The sequence below is a fragment of the Lepidochelys kempii genome, chromosome 5, assembly GCF_965140285.1.
Source record: "Lepidochelys kempii isolate rLepKem1 chromosome 5, rLepKem1.hap1, whole genome shotgun sequence".
Classification (NCBI taxonomy): domain Eukaryota; kingdom Metazoa; phylum Chordata; order Testudines; family Cheloniidae; genus Lepidochelys; species Lepidochelys kempii.
Window position 1 is genome coordinate 92,079,087 of NC_136384.1, and position 20,350 is coordinate 92,099,436.

At 44.2% G+C, this 20,350-nt stretch overlaps 1 protein-coding gene across 1 annotated transcript in view; it reads left to right on the top strand.

The window, feature by feature from the left end:
- Positions 1-457: 457 nt before the first annotated feature.
- The window catches only part of SLC28A3 (solute carrier family 28 member 3), a 74,944-nt gene continuing 55,051 nt past the window's right edge, over positions 458-20,350 (top strand). The window contains exons 1-2 of the mRNA XM_073346238.1: positions 458-526; positions 15,183-15,281. Of these exons, the coding sequence (XP_073202339.1) occupies positions 461-526; positions 15,183-15,281 (165 nt within the window). The 5' untranslated portion in view covers positions 458-460. The remainder of the gene's footprint in view (positions 527-15,182; positions 15,282-20,350) is intronic.

The following is a 20,350-nucleotide window of genomic DNA, read 5'->3' on the forward strand; positions in this document are numbered from 1 at the left end:
ATTTGTTAAAATAGATGCCAATGGATATTTCATATATTTTGATTGTCATTTTAAGATAAGCATCACAAAAGATTAAATGAGTGCTACCTCTCAAAGATCTGGGTGAGGAGGATTTTCTGTGCACTACATGCTTTGTGCGTGTGAGTGAATGAAAGCTATGTAAAAATACATTTTGCTTTTGGATCACTCAGGAAGGCATTTTTTTTTTTTTTTTTTTTGCATGCATGAATCCTTCTGTCATTTTAATAGTCTTGGAATTCTGCTTCACCCTGCCTTTATGTGCAGGGGAATGTTTCAAAAGAGCTAGAAGGTGGGGCCATGAGGAAACAGGATGGGAGTGGTCACAGCCAGGTAAACTTTAAGTAATAGAAACAGAATACTAGATGGATTAACTAAGTGCTGCTGCTGACCGCCTGCCTTTTTGAACAGACAGCTAGAAATCCCTGTGCAAGTTATACACATGGAGCTGAAAGAAAATAGCCATGCTCTTTCTGGAGCAGATGGATTCTATAATGCTTCATTTCAGGTAAGCCTGATTTTTGTAGGGGGTTGGAAAGTAATTACTAGGAATCTGCATGGAGAGAACAGTTTCTGCTCTGCACATACAAATATTTTACAGCACACTTGCAGACATACCCTGCCAGTGTGAAAGGCTCTTAAATAAAGGGACTAACCAGAACTGGCACACTTAGAGGCTCCATTTACTGCCTTCCTTTGTTACCCAGTGTGCTGGGATAGCTGAAAAGTCCCTTGTTCACATTCAGCCTCTTGAATTCAGAGGGTCACCTGTGCTCACAGATCTCACCACTGACTTTTCCCCACTATCTTCTCTGTGCAGAGCATCTCAGACTAAAATCATATTTGGTTGTTATTAGGATTGTTAATGTACAGTGCATGCTTTGATTGCAGCTGAGGGTGTTGGAATTAGTCATCGCTGTGGTGCAAACAACTGCCCCATCAAAGCAAGGAAAATTAATAAGAGGAAAGTATTAGACCCCCAAACCTTAACTTCTAATCAAAGAGCTGGTCTTGCCTTAAGAAAAACAGTCACATACATAATCGCTCAGGGCAAATCTTGCTCCTTCACTCAGTGCACTGGCTGCAAGATCACATTCTGCTACAGGGAGGGACAAGGAGCAGATAGGATTTAGGGAACCCACTCACAGGGCCCGCATGCTGTGCACAACATGGAGCCCAGCTTAGCAAAGGTTCCCAGCATATCCATGCACAGCAAGACATGAGTAGCAGGGCAGGGACAGGAGAAGAAGGAGCAGAGAGGCCAATGGATCCACCATCTGGCAGCATTGTCACTGAGAGTACTGGGGCACAGGTGTGGGAGAGACTATGGTCCTGAAGCTGCTCTGTGCAGGACGGACTCCTTCCTCTCCTCCCACAACCACCAAACCCACCTTGTTCAAAGCTCAGCGAGGGAGATCAGCAGGAAGGACAGTATTTGGCTTTTACTGTTGTGGCCTATGCACATAAGCCAGTCGTCATGATTCACATAGGAACATGAAGTTCTTATTACAGAGCATTCAGAATAATATGTGACACCTTTTATATTCTGCATGCTAATGGGAACATTCACACCAACCAGATATTGTCTGTAGAGGTTTTTTTCCAAATAAATGTTTTTGCCAACTGAACTAAACCCAGCAATGGTATGTAGTTATTACTAGTGCAGTGTCTTACAGTGAGCTCAGAGAGAGAAACCCCAGTCATAAGTGAAGTGAAATCAGAGTCCCAAATTACCTCAAAACACAAAGTGCACATTGCAATTCTGGTGTTACAGCTAAATCATAGAACAAATTCAGACTTGGTGAGAGGGTTCAAATTCTAGGAACTCAATGAAGTGGCATGCACTTAGGACCTGATCCAAGTGACTTCAGTGGTCCATACTCCAGATTATCACATCTGAATTTGACCAGAATGAAGTTTTTGCTGGAAGAAAACAAAAAGATTTAATTATATAGGGATTCTATTTGTGACATGTTACTCATTTCCTCAAAGGACAAAAGTCAGAAGATAATGTTTAGCTTCCTGTGCCCAAAAATGAATCACCTGACAGAGGCCCAGGAGCAAAATAGGATGATCAGCTCCCCCTATTTCCTTCTGTCTGTTTCTCTTAAGCATAGAGTAGGCCCTTATTGTCTTCAAAGACATGATGTCTGGTTGTATTGTATTAAACAACCAATAATTTCCCTGCTATACAATAGAAAGGTCAAAGTAGTCAGCAATTCTCCAGGCCATAAACATAAGGGCATTGAGGAAAGTGATTAATTTAATTTAAGCTCCTTTGAATCTGCGGTACTGTCCCATAAACAAACTCTCAGATATGTATGAACTGTTTAATGATTAAACCACAAAATAACAGAAAATAAGACAGGGACAAAGTAAATCTGCAGCAGTGAGTTTGTTTTAGAAAGTAAATAAGACAGCTTTCAACAGTGCTCATTGGACCTGACTGGTAACTGGTTTGTGGTCAAAGGGTCATATCTGTATTTCCCTTCATCAGGCATGAGAGACTATTTGCCTCACAATGTGGAGAGATTGTACTTTGACAGAGAGGCTAGAACACAAGCAAAGAGATCAATTTATTTTACTTATTATTTGTATAAATATTTGAGCTTTTTTCAGTTTCCATTTGGCTAAGATACTTAAACAATTTACATAGCCCTAGATAATATAACAGTATTCTCACTGTACCACATGAGTATAACCTTTTCTATAGTATATTTGATGTTAGAGGTTCCTGCTTTCAGCCCTCCTTAGGATCAACTTCTTCTCATTTGTGTTACATGGATCCCACTGGAGCTAGTTGTAGTAATGGCCCCAATGCACCTCCCCTCCCAACTGCTTTGTGATCATACATATGTCTAAGAAACTGCAGTCTTTGTCATATAAGCACTTTCCCCTCATCATTTGCAGCTTCAGCTTCCAAGAAATGTCACTAAACAACAAGAGGAATGCCTGCAGCTTGTACGGCAGCCACTGCACCCCTGCAAATGCAACTACAGTTAAAACGATACCAGGAAACTGGCACCATTTAGTGTATAAAAATCATTTTGAAGTAGCAAAATGAAGTGATGGAGATTCATAAGCGTCAGCTGCTTACATGTATGGCTCACAACATATGTAGCTCCTCCTGCACTGAATCTTATCCATCCCCCATAGCACACTCTTACCCCTGCAGTATAACACAAGATAGCATCACTGCAACTATAAAACCTACATGCTAAATTCCTTGTTTCCAAGATACCTTGCAGCTACAACTCAAGAATTAACACAAATCATATTTGTCAATGTCTTCAGGCTTTTAACAGATGTATTCGTTGGAAAATGTCACATAATTTAAGGAACATAAATCGTTATTGTGTAGGTTTAAGCATAGAGAGCTGTCATGTATTTATTGAAGAGAACATCAGTGTTAGATGTTGAAATATCTGTCTCTCTCTGTATATATATATTGTGACAAAGTTTCTCCTCTGCCTTGGTGGGTCCTGTGCTTATTGGTGGATTTTCTCACATCAGAGGTTCACAGCAGCCCTCAGTTTGGCCATTTTCGTGGCTCAAATCTGCCGTTCACTCAGTTAGCCTCATCACTGGCCAGCATGGGGAAAGGAAGAAGAACAATCCCCGCAGTCTCTGCTGATCCACCTAGTGGATCGGGGAACAGGCCAGAGACCTTCCCCTCTGGTGGAACCCACAGTCCAGTTCAACTCCTCCAGTATCAAGTAGGGAGCTGTGGGGATGGAGGGAACCCGGGCCCGCCCTCTACTCTGGGTTCCAGCCCAGGGCCCTGTGGATTCCAGCTGTCTACAGTGGCTCCTATAACAGCTGCATGACAGCTACAACGCCCTGGGCTACTTTCCCATGGCCTCCTCCCAACATCGTCTTTATTCTCACCACAGGACCTCCCTCCTGATGTCTGATAATGCTTGTACTTCTCAGTCTTCCAGTAGTATGCCTTCTCACTCTCAGCTTCTTGCACCTCTTGCTCCCAGCTCCTCACACCACAAACTGAAGTGAGCTCCTTTTTAAACCCAGGTGCCCTGATTAATCTGCCTTAATTGATTCTAGCAGCTTCTTGATTGGCTGCAGGTGTTCTAATCAGCCTGTCTGCCTTAATTGTTTCCAAAAAGTTCCTGATTTTTCTGGAATCTTTCCTGTTACCTTACCCAGGGGAAAGGGACCTACTTAACCTGGAGCTAATATGTCTGCCTTCTGTCACTCTCCTGCAGCCATCTGGCCTGACCCTGTCACAATATATATCTACAATATACATAAGTAGTGTGGTACAGAGGTTATGCAATATTGTGTCATCTAGCTTTGAATACTCTTAATGTCACGCTTGTGAACACCTCACTGATTTGATCTTCTGGACATCTGTGCCATGCTGTCGCCAACTCAAGGCTGTGGCATTAAAGCCACAATCTAGTCAGTAACAAAATTCAGTTCCCACTGTATAGCCATGGGGCTAACTTGGTTCATCTCTCAAACACCCTAATTGGGTTGTTATCTGAAGATTGCTCTAAGTCAGTGCTAAAACTCTGGGCTCTCATTAAAACTGCTGCTAATCCAAAAGTTTCACCACCTCCTCCACAGATCTATGGGAGGTGGCACATACTGAGGAGTTGTGAGAAGGACTCCAATACACTCAAAGCCACCTGACTTTTAAAGTAACCAACAAACATAAAGTATAAATTGAGTTAAACACAAATAGGTTGTGAATGCCACAACAATGGGGATGTCAGGAGGTAGGCAGTGTCAGACTGCTAGGAGATAAGAGCCTGAGACAAGCCAGAGGGCAGACCAGGGAGTCAGGACCATATTTATGACTCTGACTATTTTTTTTATGAGCAGCTTCAAAAGTCACTTCTCTTTCCGCTTCAGTTCCTCTGGTTTTATTTCTCTGCCTGCCAAAAGTGTTGTCTGCTGTGATAGTGAGCAGCTTTCTATTGGTTTCTATAAGCCAGTTGTGCAACACGCTTAGCCTGTGTGTCACATCATTCTTACTTGTCCACCCACTGTGTCATAGATTTACAGCTGCCTAGTTCTCCACAGCTGATTTAAACCTTTAAAAATATCAAATGTACACAAGTGGGCTTAATTTACACTATTTGTGCACCTTCACTTTGGACCCACTGAATTTAAATCTGCTAGCTGATCTTCCATCTCTCTGTGCTGTACAAGGAAGAGCCATTTGCTTGAATTCAATATATAAATAATCCATGTTTCTCTCTCTTGTTCAGTAGCTTTGATATCTTTCAGCATATGCTGGCAACAATTGATTTAAAAGTCCCAAAGTCACTATTCCTGGACCTCAGCATTACTGATCTGGAAAATTCTGTCTCAGGATAGAACCTGCATATTGATACCTTTTTAAATGATAGTGACATGCTAGTTAACAGATGAGGCAGGATGAAGAACGAAGCCAGGATGAACAATGTGCTAGGGGGGGAAATGAGATTTGGTGAATCACATAGAAGACATCTTAATTTGCAACTGGCTGAATGAATGAATGTCCGAAACTTTGAGGAGATGGACTTTACAGGTCAATTAAAAACAGAAAGCTCTGGATGTCCAGACAGAAAAAAGCATGAGCAATTATGTACTTATATTTGAACATGCAGCTATTCTGATTGTGCAAGCAAATCAAGTATTTCCACACACTAAAAGCAACTAAGTGTCATTTGCATCAGTAGACACCGGATATGCATTGGGGTTCAAAGTCATCCTGACTAATCTCTAACAATATAACAGTTCCTTCCAAAACAATCTGTAACCTCTAAGCAGTTACTGCAGTGCTGTGATGTCAGCCCATCTTTCATCCTCATCTGGAAAAATTCTTGGGTGTGCACTATGTCTAGACAGAATACTAAACACTGATAATGGAAACTATGCTGACTTTGTTTAACAGATTGCTGTGGAGTCACATCTAGAATATTCTTATTCAAAACTGGTAGCCTGTAGAAAGGCTATGGCAAATAGACCCGTCTTCTGAGACTAAGAGGATGTCATCTAGGCCCCGTCTACACTGGCAAGTTTCTGTGCAGTAAATCAGCTTTCTGCACTGTAACTCCTGAGGTGTACACACTGCCAAGCCACTTAGTGTGCAGAAACTGACAGGCGTACAGCTTTTTGCACCAGGGCTACAGCGCTGCGGTGCCAATGTAGACACCGTGGTGACTGCAGCGCTGCGATTGGCCTCCAGGAGGTGTCCCACACTGCCTGTTCTCACCTCTCTGGTCATCGGTTTGAACTCTACTTTCCTGCCCTCAGGTGACCAACCGTCATCCCCACCCCTTACATTCCTTTGCAAATTTGAAAGTCCCCTTCTTGTGTCCCCGGTGATGCATGCAGTGGTCTCAGTGCATCTTTTCAGGTGGCCATGCCTGCTCCAGACACCAGGTGATCCTCTGCTTGGAGCACTGCTGAACTGCTGGACCTCACTGGCATTTGGGGAGAGGAAGCTGTGCAGTCCCAGCTGCGCTCCAGCCGGAGGAATTATGATACCTATGGACAGATTTCATGATGCATGACTGAAAGGGGCCATGACTGGGACACATTGCAGTGTAGGGTAAAAGTGAAGGAGCTGCAGACTGCCTACCACATGCCGTGGGAGGCAAACCGCCGCTCCAGTGCTGCGCCCACAAGCTGCCGGTTCTACAAAGAGCTGGATGCGATACTCAGTGGCGACCCCACCTCCACTGTGAAGACCCCTGTGAAGCCCCTCTGGATACTTCATTGACTCACATGCCAGTCAAGAGTGGACCCTTTGCCGAACCCTGGGCCCCACCTCTGCAATCCCAGTACCTGCTTCGGGCCTGCAGCCTGCGGGTTCTCCAGGCTGGAGCTCCCCAGCTCCTCTGGCCTTTCCCAGCCCTGCTTCTGTCAGGTGCCCGGCTCAGCTCCCAGGCAGCCAGGTCCTTCTCTCTCTATAGCTAGAGAGAGTGTCCTTTTGAGCTCCTGGCTCACAGCCCTTTTATAGGGCCAGCTGTGGCCTGCTTGGGGCGTGGCCCCCACTGTGGCTGCTTCCCCAATCAGCCTAGCCTATTGGCTTCCGGGGGCAGCCCTTTCCCAGGTCTGTTTTAACCCCCTCAGGGCCAGAGTGGGTGACCACCTGCTACACTCCCTCACTTCACAGGAATCTCCCAAAGAGATCTCCAGGAAGCTCTTGTGGAGATACTGGGCAATCTGCTGCCACAGGTTCCTCGGTGGAGCTGCTTTGTTTCTTGCCCCATTAATGGTAACTTTCCTGTTCCACTCTGCCATCATGGTGGGGGGAGGGGGACCATTGCTGCACACAGGGGAGCCACATAGGGGCAAGGGCAGAAGCCGCAGATTTGAAGAAGACCCTCCCTTGATTCCTTGATTCCCTCAGCAGTGAGATATCTTCCATAATGATCACATCCTGTGGAAAGTGTGGGGACAGGAATGATTATCAAGCCCCACATATAGTGCTGGCTCTCCCCAAGAGCCACATGCCCAGTATACAGTAGGGTCCGGGAAGAGTGATTCATCCTGCCCCTGCAGTTACGCACCATTTTGGGGGTCTTGTGGCTCATGTGTGCTTGTCTGGGGGCAGCCAGTTAGTGACACGTGTGTGAGTACTGGCTGTGTTTTAAAGCACTGAATCAGTGTTGTCTGTGTTGCAAACAACACTGCTTCTGTAAAATGTTGCATTAAACTTCACAGAGATGACCTTGGGAGGCCAGCCTCCCTTATCTGCAGCAGAATGGTTGCGCAGAATGAGAAAGCCATCAAGAAGAACTAAGGGGGACTTTCTCCATGAGGTTATAATGCACTCCACTGCTGAGAAACAGGAATTGAAAGAGTGGCGGGACAGTGAGAAGAGGGACCGAAAGGAGAATGCGGCACACCAGAATGAAGCCATGGAGCGTCTCTTAAATTTTGTGGAGCGCCAAGTGGACAGGCTCCGGGCAATACTAGCTCTTCAAACCGAGCAGCTCTGCGCAGGCCCTCCCCTGCAGCCACTATCACAAAACTCTTTCCCATGTGCCCCCACCCCCGCCAACACACTCTTATCAACCTCCTGGCTCCACTCTCTACCCGCAGCATTCCACTCCTCCCTCCTCACAGTCCAGCACTGTGGACTCCCTCTACGCACTGCACTCAACACCCATCCCTCTGCAGTTTGGCCCTGCTGAAGTAGAGCACCAGCTACATTGTACTCCAAAGGAGAAGGCTGGGTATGATCCATGGACATACACAAATCTGTAGCCATCCTGGGACCCCTCCTCCTCTGGAGACCTTCCCTTACCCATCCCCCTCCCTGCTGATGTATTTTTGTTGTTTGACTCTCTCCTCTGGTTGTTGTCTTTTAATAAAAGAATTGTGTTGGTTTGAAAGCAATCTTTATTCTATTAAGTAAAAGCAAAAGGAGCACTGCAAAGCAACATACAATTATGTTAAGCCCCCTTCTTGCATCATGTGCATCAGTCACCTCCTAGCATTACAAGCACTGCAATCCCAAGCATAGCAACAAATATTAGCGGCTTTCAGCCTCAACTTGCTGCCTCAAGGCATCCCTGATCCTTATGGCACTGCACTGTGCCCCTCTAATAGCCCTGGTCTCTGGCTGTTCAAACTCAGCCTCTAGGCGCAGAGCCTCTGCGCTCCAGCCCTGAGTGAAGCTTTCACCCTTGCCTTCACAAATATTATGGAGCATACAGCACACGGCTATAAGTGTAGGAATATTGTCATCAGCCATGTCCAGCTTCCCATACAGGCATTGCCAGTGGGTTTTAAATGGCCAAATGCATACTCAACAGTCATTCTGCACTTGCTCAGCCTGTTGTTGAACTACTCCTTGCTGCTGTCTAGTTGCCCTGTGTATGGCTTCATAAGCCATGGCATTAAGGGGTAGGTGGGGTCTCCCAGGATCACAATGGGCATTTCGACTTCCCTTATGGTGATCTTCTTGTCTGGGAAGAAAGCCCCTGATTGCAGCTTCTTGAACAGGCCAGTGTTCCGAAAGATGCATGCGTCATGAACCTTTCCAGACCAGCCTGCATTAATGTCTGGGAAATATCGACGGTGATCCACAAGCACCTGGAGAAACATTGAGAAATACCCCTTGTGATTAATGTACTCAGTGGCTAGGTGGTCTGGTGCCAAAATTGGAATGTGCATGCCATCTATCACCCCTCCACAGTTAGGGAAGCCCATTTGTGCAAAGCTATCCACAAAGTCATGCACATTGCCCAGAGTCACGGTCTTTCAAAGTAGGATGCGATTAATGGCCCTGCAGACTTCCGTCAACATGAGTCCAACAGTCAACTTTCTCACTCCGAACTGGTTAGCGACCAATTGGTAGCAGTCTGGAGAAGCCAGCTGCTCCAGCGGCATGTGCTACTCCAACGACAGGGCAGCTCTCATTCTCGTGTCCTTGCACTGCAGGGCTGGGGCAAGCTCATCACACAGTCCCATGAATGTGGCTTTCCTCATGCGAAAGTTCTGCAGCCGCAGCTCATCATCCCAGATGTGCATCACAATGTGATCCCACCAGTGAGTGCTTGTTTCCCGAGCCCAAAAGCGGTGTTCCACTCTGGTTAGCCCCTCCGTGAAACACACAAGCAATCTCGGGTTGTAGCTGCTACGCATGGTGAGATCAATGTTGCACTCCTCTTGACTTTGTAAATTAAGGAATAATTTCAGTGCCACTCGTGATGTGTTGGTCAGAGTGAGCAGTATCTCAGCAGTTCGAGATCCATTCCTGCAGCCTGAATGAGACAGGGTGCGCAGTACACAAACCGTCGAAAGATGGCGCCAAATGCGAATGGAAGCACAGGGATTGCTGGGATGCGAAACAATGCATCACGGGGCATTGGGACTGGACCCAGGATGCCCCGCAACCCCCTTCACCTTACCACAAGTCTTAGCGGCAAAAGAGAAAGAGGTGCTCTGTGGGATAGCCGCCCAGAGTGCACCGCTCTGAATAGCGCTGCAAGTGCCGCAAATGTGAACACGCTATTGCGCAGGCAGCTGTCAGTTTGAACACACAACACTGGTTTTCTTCCCCCTTCGACTGGGATCTGAAGATAGACTTTTCCTAGTATCTGAAAGAAAAATGATGTTTCACTCTGGATATATCAAGGCCATAAAAGCTGAACCAGGAGTCTCTTGTCATTACTTCTTTCCCACCTCCTCTCTTCAAAGAGAAAAACCTCAGTTTGAAACCCATACAAAGAATTCTGGAAATATTCTTTGGGACACGGATTTTTATACAGCCTAAAATATTCCTTTGTTTAACTTTAAGGAAAATATGTATAGTTGAGAAATATTTTGGTTATATCTAAGCTCACAGTTCCACTTAAAAGGTGGAAACCTTTGATTGATTGTTCCTTAAATGCTTAAGATGGTATAACCCCCTTTTTTGTGATGTTCACTTGCAAATGGTTTGTATCTAAATTCAACCATGTAAGACATTGATACCACTGCTATGTGAGTAGTAATATCTTTTATTTACTGATATGGAATAAAGTAATCTTATAAATGGTTACTAATATAAGAAGCCACTTGATTATCAAATATTTATATTATTTGGGGAATTAATTAGTTTTCAGGCAATGGTTAAGCAACTTCCTGACCAAACTCAGTTTCGCTACTGGGACGTGAGTGATCTGACTTAGTGGTCAGAGAAGTCAGGAGCCAGGAGACAGGTTGGGTCTGGATACCAATAGACAAGAATCTGAGAAAGGCCAAAGGCCATACCTGGAGTCAGGTGTCAGCAGGGGTGAAAGTAAGCTGGTACTGGCCAGTACAGCGTACTGATAAAAAATGGCCGCCAGTACCAGCCCGTATCCAGCTGACTTTTAAGTGCTGCCGCGGCAAAGGACACTGCTTAAAGCGCTGCTGTGGCAGTGCTTTAATGTCGTTGCCCCTTCCCCACCCCCAAGCCGCTAATGGAGGGATGTGGGGGCAAACGAAGCAGCTGTCCCGGGGATGGCGATTTAAAAGGGCCTGGGGCTCCGGCCATCGCCACTGCTGCCACGGCAGCAGCCGGAGCTCTGGGCCCTTTAAATTGCCACTGGAACCCCAAGCAGCATGGGCCAGCCAGCGTGGAAGGGCCAGACCGTGGAGCCAGCCCCCTTACCGGTAAGTCTTCGGCTTTACTTTCACCCCTGGGTGTCAGCGGCCAGGCAGAGTCAGGTTACCAGGTGATCAGAGTCTGAGACAAGACAGAGGGCAGACTGGAAGTCAGGGCCAAGTGGCAGGCTGGGTCAGGATACCAGGAAGTCAAAGTCAGGCAGCAGGATCAGGTAGTGCAGCGGAGGAAATCCTAAGCAGGGAACAATCCAGTTCCACAAATGACTTCCTGTTCCTCTGCTTGGTTTAAATAGAAGCAGGGCGATCCTTAGAGCCTTTCCAGTCAGACCCCAGGACTGGCATCCTCTGCTGAGCTGAGCTTTGAGTTCTGGTGACTGTTAACAGATCACTGGGAGGTAGGTCAGAACATAGTGACTCCTAGAGAGTCCTGGGCTGGCAGTTGAGACCCATGGACCTTGATGCTCAGACGCGAACCACCTTTCCAAAGATTGTAAAGAAGAGGTAATACCTTCTTTGATGACCACATAAGTTTAAAGACTCTCTCTAAGAATCATTTAAATTTAAAAAGACATATTTTGAAAGTTCAAATACTTCTATGTAGTAAGAAGCTTTTGGACTCATTTGAAAGGGAATTTCAACGTGTATTAAACCCTGATGGAACTAAAGGGGCATCTCCAAAAAGGAGTTGAATAAAAGAAAGAGTTAAACTCTATTGTAAGTATGTTCCGAAAATGTCATACCACAAAGACAAAAGTAATATGAGTTGAAGAAAATGTACAACTTTGCTGCATATGCTTTAGCAGATTACATATTCAGGAGCTGACCATCCCATAAAGGTGTTGAGCCTGTGAAGAGGTGATAGCAACAGGTATTTGGATCCAGCCAAGTCTCAGAAAGATGTGTGTATAGTATCTTACTGACGCCTCAAGATAAATCCTTTTTTTGGCAGAACCATGAACAACAGTGAAGAAACAAACTTCCTACTGCTTTGTGTAACTGCAGCCTGCAACTGGGCTGCTTTTGTTTCTGCCCCAGCAGGAAGTGCATCTCAAGAAACCCAAGACTGCATCTAGAGTAGACACGGTGTGGCATCTCTATGTTTTCTGGAAGACTTACTCTGTAGCACAGTGTGGCTGCCACCTTTAGTGAGACTATGGAAAGAGAAGGATATAAATCTATCTGAACTGAGATACCACTCAGCACTCTCAGTTCAGCCTGTTCATCTCTTCTCAGCCATGCAAATAAACAGAATCAAGATGACAAAGAACAAACAAGCAACAACACAGCATTGTTAAGAAGCAACCTTCCAGTCCAGCACTGCTTCTGCAATGACATCAACATCAACATCACTGATGACTTAATGTTTCCAAAAGCACTGCCAATAGACTAGACTTAAATAGTTCCTGTAATGATTTAATGAGATATTGAAATGCTATTGTAATTTAAAGTACCAACAACTTCTGTTAAACATCAGATTGTTTAGACTATGTACTCCTGGAGAAGAGATATAAAGTAACCTCAGGGAAAAGAGAGAAATATTGGGACTTATTTGAATTTAAGATTCTTAGCATTCATTTATTTGCCTGTGTCAAGATCTTTAAAGCGATTGGATGAGTTCATAAGAAATATTGCTAGTTCAGTTGAGTAACTCTTAAATGGCTTCTTTTAAGTAACTGAGTGAAATATTTACTTCAGGTCATGGGACTTGGGGCTTGTCTACACTTACCGGGTGATTAACACATGGTGATCAATGCATTGGCAGTCAATTTAGCAGGTCTAGTGCAGACCTGCTAAATCGACTGCAGATCGCTCTCCCGTCGACTCCTGTACTCCACCGAATTGAGAAGAGTAAGGGGAATTGACAGGACAGCATCTCCCGTCGACATCACGTAGCATGGACCCCCGGTAAGTATAGTAACTCCTCACTTAACATCATCCTGGTAAACGTTTCATTGTTTACATCGCTGATCTATTAGAGAACATTCCAACTTTTAAAGTTGCGTAACGCTCCCTTATAACGGTGTTTGGCAGCCACCTGCTTTGTCCACTGCTTGCAGGAAGAGCAGCCCGTTGGAGCTAGCTGGTGGGAGTTTAGAACCAGGGTGGGCCAGCAGCCCCCCATCAGCTCCCCTAAGTTCCCAGTGCGGCAGCCGCCCAGCAGGCTATCAGTTGCCAGGCTGTTCAGGTGTCCCTCCCCCAACTGCATGTGCTGTTCCTGCCCTCTGCCTTGGAGCTGCTTCCCGGAGCCTCCTGCTTGCTGTGTGGGGGTGGGGGAGGGGTGCTGATGTCAGGGTGTCCTCCTCCCCCTGCTCCTGGCCCCTACTTCTGTACCCCATCTCCACAAAGCAGGGAGGGGACACTACAGGGCTCAGGATGGATGGAGCTTGCTGGCAGCAGCTGGTGTCTCAGCTTGCTGATCTACTTAAAAAGGCAATGTACTTAGAGTGGAGTCAGCGTACTTAAAGAGCAATGCGTGTCTCTCTCTCTCTCTCTCTCTCTCTCTCACACACACACATATACATACACACACACACGGTGTGTGTGTGTCTCTCTCTCTCTCACACACACACATGGTGTGTGAGTCTGTCTCGTGCACACGTGCACCCCCCGGCACTTTGGAAAATGGAGGGAGTAGTACGATCCAGTGGGATAGCGTGGGTTTATCATCACATTCAGTTTCCACAGGGAATGTTTGCAGCCACTGCCATGCGTCTATTGCTGGGGTTCTCAAACTGGGGGTTGGGACCCCTCAGGGGGTCGTGAGATTATTATGTGGGGGGTCGCGAGCTGTCAGCCTCCGCCCCAAACCCTGCTTTGCCTCCAGCATTTATAATGGTATTAAATATATAAAAAAGTGTTTGTTTTTAATATATAAGGGGGGGTGTCGCACTCAGAGGCTTGCTATGTGAAAGGGGGCATGAGTACAAAAGTTTGAGAATCGCTGGTCTATTGTGTCTCCTCCCTCCGTTTGTGTTGCCTTGTAGAGTGTGAGGCTATATTAACAACAATGTGTTAACTCTTGAGGACTTGGCCGACTGCTAGTTCATCATTAGCAGCAAGGCATTCCCTGGGAAATATCCTACCCTCTTCCATCCTCTGACTCCACCACCTCAACCAAGCTTCACAATCATCATTGCTGTGTACAGTATTAAATTGTTTGTTTAAAACTTATACTGTGTATATATATATATATATATTTCCTTGGAACCTAACCACCCCATTTACATTATTCTTTTGGGGAAATTGGATTCGCTTAGTATCATTTCGCTTAAAAGAGAATTTTTCAGGAACATAACTACAACATTAAGCAAGGAGTTACTGTAGTTCTAAGCTACATCGACTTGAGTTACGCTATTCACGTAACTCAAATTTCATAGCTTAGATCGACTTTTCCCTGTAGTGAAGACAAGGCCTTAGTTAAGACAACTTACCTCTGTCCATCCATGATTCACAAACCCTTAAATGAAATTCCCTTACCCATCTACAAACTGTTTTTATTATCTCTCATACACTTAGATTGGACTCACTACTGATAGGGGGAATTATATACTTTGGTCTTAACCTATTGAGAGAACGGCATCCCCATCAGGATGGAGCTGCTCTCTGAGGTGTAATCTTTGTTCAAAGCTCTCCGTAAAGAGACATACTGAAGTAACCATTGTTTTCCTCTTGCTTGTTTTGTTTTAGCTTTACTTTTTCTTTCTTTGCCTTTCTTTATTAATAAAATACTCATAAGGCTTGGTAAGAACCTCGTATGACTAAAACAGTGGAAGTCACATCCCTGAATTGGCATTATTATTAGGACAATTATTAAGATTTGGCATCTACCATTTCTTGTTTCTCTAGGGTATGACTATTTTAGTAATTTGAGGGATAAAATGACTCAGCACTCAGCATCTTAAAGCACCCCTTTCTCCTCCATTCTTCCTTTGAGCGTTGCATGCAGATCAGTATTGGAGCACAGAGCAACTCTGTACTTTTGCTGTCTTGCTAAAGTAAAGCACAGAAGCATGATTGTCGCAACTAGAGTCAACTATTCCTATATTAAAGAAAGATGTTTGATTCTGGTTTTGAACTCACATCTTGTTTACAATTTTGATATTTCTCAGAACAACTCTGAAGATGAAGTTATAAATGAGGAGGGGCTAAGAAACAATTCATTAAGAAGCAGGAATTTACAAAATAGTGATGCTGTGCAGAGTGACCCGGTAAGGTTTTTGTTTTTCTTCAGATGAAAATAATATCCAGTCACTAGAGTAACCATGTTTATAATCAGAACGAACCAGAAACACAGTAGGGTTAATAATACTGTCAAGACAGAAAATGAATATGCACTTGTGATAGTACATCCAGGAATAAAATGAATAACTGAATTAGAACTGAAATCAGTAAACTGAGAGGTGAGCCAGTCCTGTTCTCAGAAATCCATCAAAAAGACATGGATACATTGATATCACTACCAGGATTCCTGAAAATGTTTCATAATTTCATAACAACTCTATCCAAAACGTACATGAGGCATAGCAATGCTGGTCATGATGAGTACTAAAGGCAGAGAGCTGAAATATGGTATGTCTGCACTTTGAGTTGTAAATGTAATTTCCAGCTTGAGGAGACATTGGTAGCTCTGAATGAGCTAGGAAGCTAAAAACAGCAGTGTAACCATAGCAGTGGGACAGGCTAGCCATGTTGAGTATATGTCTAGCTGCTTGGATGGGTACATACTCAGGTGGTTTGGATGGGTACATACTCAGGTAGCCCTCCTGCTGCTCTTGCACCTCTCTGGCTACACTGCTGTTTTTTAGCTTCCTAGCTCAATCAGACCTAGCAGAGGGCATACATTTTCAATCTGGAAATTACACCTCCAGCTCAGTGTACAACTATACCTGTAGAGGGTGTGGTGACAGTTTTCTATAGAAAGTATTATAAATAGTCTAAAGCTTTTAATTCAATGGAGCTCTTCCAGAGTCAAATCTATGTAACCGAGAGTAGAATGTGGTCCTTTATAGTAAATTCTGTGCTGTCATGAAGCCCCTGATTTTTTTCCCTCTGTCTTTATCAAAAGAGTTTTTATGGGTTTTATTTAACTTATTAATCTAAAACCTCATGGGCAGATTCTACACTGTAAACATTTTTGACCATAAGCAAAATGGAATTCCACTTTCCAGAATCCACTGACACTGAAAGAAGTATTTTCTTCCTCTTAGATTTTGCTGGTTTTTGGAGGGTTCACAGTTGAAAATGTTGGTCTGGCTCTCCAACACTTTTAGTGAGGCTATTTTTCACACAGGACAAAAAATTATACCCTATCTCCCCGAATTGAGCACATACTTGGATTTGTGCTGTAATTACACATCCACTAGATGGCCCAAATCCCAGGGCAACAGTAAATAAGAGGTAACATCCAATGGTCAAAGGGTGACAGAAATGCTATACAGATGGTTTTACATCAAATGTTTCTATTTCATTTCCTTTGGCTGTATGACTTGGCCCATGTGGTGGGTCACTAATCACTTAGATTTACTAGAGATAGTCAAAAAATTTTGAAAATCAAAACTTTTCTTTCCTTCCTTTACCTTCAAAAGGTCAGACACAATTCTAGAACTTGAACTTAGGGCTTGTCTGCATGGTGAAGTTAGTGCACAGCAAAGATTTCATCAATATTTTCACAAAAAAATCTCCATATTTCAAGCAGCTCCATTAGATGCTTTAGTTAATACATTTGCCTGATTTGAAGTCTTGACCAGTGACTGAGTTTGGTGGCAAGAGGCCTAAAAGCAGTGGTAACAAGTTTTTCATTTGCTGCCCTTAAATGCAAGGAGAAAGGAGTGAGTGTGCAAGGCCAACATTTTTTGACTTCATCCAGGGCAACAAAAAGAGTTAATTCACCACTAGCTACTCCGATTGCCTATAATGGCACTAAAACCTATTCCTATACTAAAACCTTCCACTGGTGACATGGTACACCAGGTTCTGATCTTTGTTGCACCACTGTAAATCTGGAATCCTTCTAGTTACTCCTGAGATACATGGGTCAAGATGAGATCAGAATCTGGCCCACTGTGTTTGTGGTGGGCCCTACAGTACTGTTTTTTGGAAGTAAATCCAAACACTTGGAGAAATATGGGGTAAATGCTCACTAGCAGAACTCCAACAGTCTGTACCACACTTCAGCAGCTCATGTGCTACACTAATTTCCAGCAGTGCTCGGGGGGACAACTCAGGTTAAAATATTGTAGACTTAAAAGGGCACAGCAGTATGGGACCCCTAACAAATGCTTTCAGACACAATGAGTCTGAAAGCCAAAAAAATCAAATTCTATTCCAAGTTCATGTTTTTTAAACATTTGAACACAATAGATGTAGATTCAGGGATATTTAAAGAAATTGCTAACATTGTATAACCCAGTGGGGGTGGGGGAGGGTGTTACCATTCCCCCTCTGTGCTGATCCCTTGAAGATATGAGTTGTTACAGACCCCAGCTACAGAGCTATAACTCAAGGTGCAGTAGTTCATGCTTTTAATTCTGGAGGTCACCCGACACATTCAGTCTCTGGTGTGTCAGCCAAGAGGGCTGGTGTCACATGAGACAATTCCAACTGCTTCTGAGGCAAATTATAATTATTTTGAAAATCTTAACAATTCAGTATATTTGTTATAGTCTACTTTAAATACGAGAGTGGCACAAAAGAAACCCACTTTACAAACAGCCCTTCTTTCTTTATAAGGGTGTTATGTATTAGAGATAAATAAAAATCTGTTTTTTAAAGTGGAACGACAAATTAATCTAAAGCGCCATCAATGAAATTCTTCAGTTAGAAAGAGTACTGGTAATGTAAGATTGTGCCCTTAAGACCCAGCCCATGGCCCAGGCTAGAGGGAAGAAAGATGGGCACTGGGCTTCGGAGAGCTGGGTTTGATTCGTGGCTCACCCACAGAGTTCCTGCATGATTTGAGGCAAGTCACTTAATCTACCCAAAAGAAATCTGATGAGGTTCAATAAGGATAAGTGCAGGGTCCTGCACTTGGGACGGAAGAACCCAATGCACAGCTACAGACTAGGGACCGAATGGCTAGGCAGCAGTTCTGCGGAAAAGGACCTAGGGGTGACAGTGGACGAGAAGCTGGATATGAGTCAGCAGTGTGCCCTTGTTGCCAAGAAGGCCAATGGCATTTTGGGATATATAAGTAGGGGCATAGCGAGCAGATCGAGGGACGTGATCGTTCCCCTCTATTCGACATTGGTGAGGCCTCATCTGGAGTACTGTGTCCAGTTTTGGGCCCCACACTTCAAGAAGGATGTGGATAAATTGGAGAGAGTCCAGCGAAGGGCAACAAAAATGATTAGGGGACTGGAACACATGAGTTATGAGGAGAGGCTGAGGGAGCTGGGATTGTTTAGCCTGCAGAAGAGAAGAATGAGGGGGGATTTGATAGCTGCTTTCAACTACCTGAAAGGGGGTTCCAAAGAGGATGGCTCTAGACTGTTCTCAATGGTAGCAGATGACAGAACGAGGAGTAATGGTCTCAAGTTGCAGTGGGGGAGGTTTAGATTGGATATTAGGAAAAACTTTTTCACTAAGAGGGTGGTGAAACACTGGAATGCGTTACCTAGGGAGGTGGTAGAATCTCCTTCCTTAGAGGTTTTTAAGGTCAGGCTTGACAAAGCCCTGGCTGGGATGATTTAACTGGGAATTGGTCCTGCTTTGAGCAGGGGGTTGGACTAGATGACCTTCTGGGGTCCCTTCCAACCCTGATATTCTATGATTCTATGATTCTATGATTCTACCCTTTTCCTTAGTTCCCTCTCTAAGGAAATGGGGATAGTGCTGCCCTACCTCACAAGAGTGCTATGAGGATAAAATCCATTAATGATTGTGAGGCACTAAGATTCAAGGAAGATGAGGAGTATTTTAGAAAAGGTGGTCAGAAAATGAGGGATTTTCCACAGAAAATTTCAACAAAAACAACAGATTTTCAGCCGAAAACCAACATTTGTCAGTTTTGTATTTTTGTTGAAAATGAAAAAAACTGAGGAAATGAGGCACATTCCATAACATTTTTTGTTTAGTCAAAACCCAATTATCTGTTAAAAAAAAAAAAAAGTTTTCACTGAAATTTTCAGCGAGCCCTTCTTACATGTACATATAAGATAGCAATGCAGATAGACACACTGCAGATTCTCGGAAGTGGTGTGTGCCTGAGGCCTGATTCTGGGGACTTCAGAAGAATGTAGGCCCTTTCACAGAATTCAGTACGTGCTCTCCCCATACTGGCCTGTGAGGTCCCATGTCCATCAGGCCTAATCTCCAGAAGTTCTAATGCCCCCTGAGAGCTTGTCTAAATGGAGAAGTCGTGTGCAGCGAGATAGAGTGTGAATTTACAGCACGCTAGTCTCTCAGCACTAACTCCCCACGTGGATACTCTTACTACACATTAAAGGGGCCATCAGGCAGTGCCCTATACTAAACTAAACTGCACAAAAGCACTATCGTGGACAGTAAGTGTCCGCACAGGAAGTTAATGCAGATTAGGTAGTGCACTGTAAATTCACACCCTGGCTTGGTGCACAGTAACTTTCCATGTAGACAATCTCTCAGTCCCAGCTCTGGGATTGTGCCTGGCCTTCTCACAGGAAAGAAAGGAAGTAAGTTTCTTACCCCCACTTCCCTCAGATGCTTTTAGACCTGCACAGGGCCAGACACAACGTAGCCTTTAACTTTTGTTTCGTGTATCTCTATTTTTCATGCTGTTCTAGGAAGGCAGATTGACAAAGGTATCGTAAATTAGTATAATAATATTGTATTTTAAACATTTTCAGTGGTGCAAATAGGTTCTCTTTGTTATTCTGAAAACCCAAAAGAAAGAAGTTTGGCTAAATCCCTGATATATAACCATTTGAAATTAATTTTTTCCCCTCAGTTCCTGAGTATATTAGCCTACCTATGTAGGAACAGTTATACAGTTCAAAGGGCAGGGAAGTTATGCCTGAAACATCGTAGCCTTGAGTGTTCTGTGTAGAGTATTATCCTATTTATTGCACCATCTATGCAGTCACCACATTATGTTTTTAGATGTGTTTAGAATTGTACATGTGTTCTGGAAATACCTCTCAACTTTTTATGTGTCTTTCACAACAGGGGCTTCAGACTCTAGGAAGAGCTAAGTACATCTATTGTACTTAGTGCTTGTCTAAATTGCACCACAGTCTGGAGTATGGGAGTGTGATTTGTAGAGCACACTAAGTGTCGTGCTCTACCTGTCCCATGGAGATTC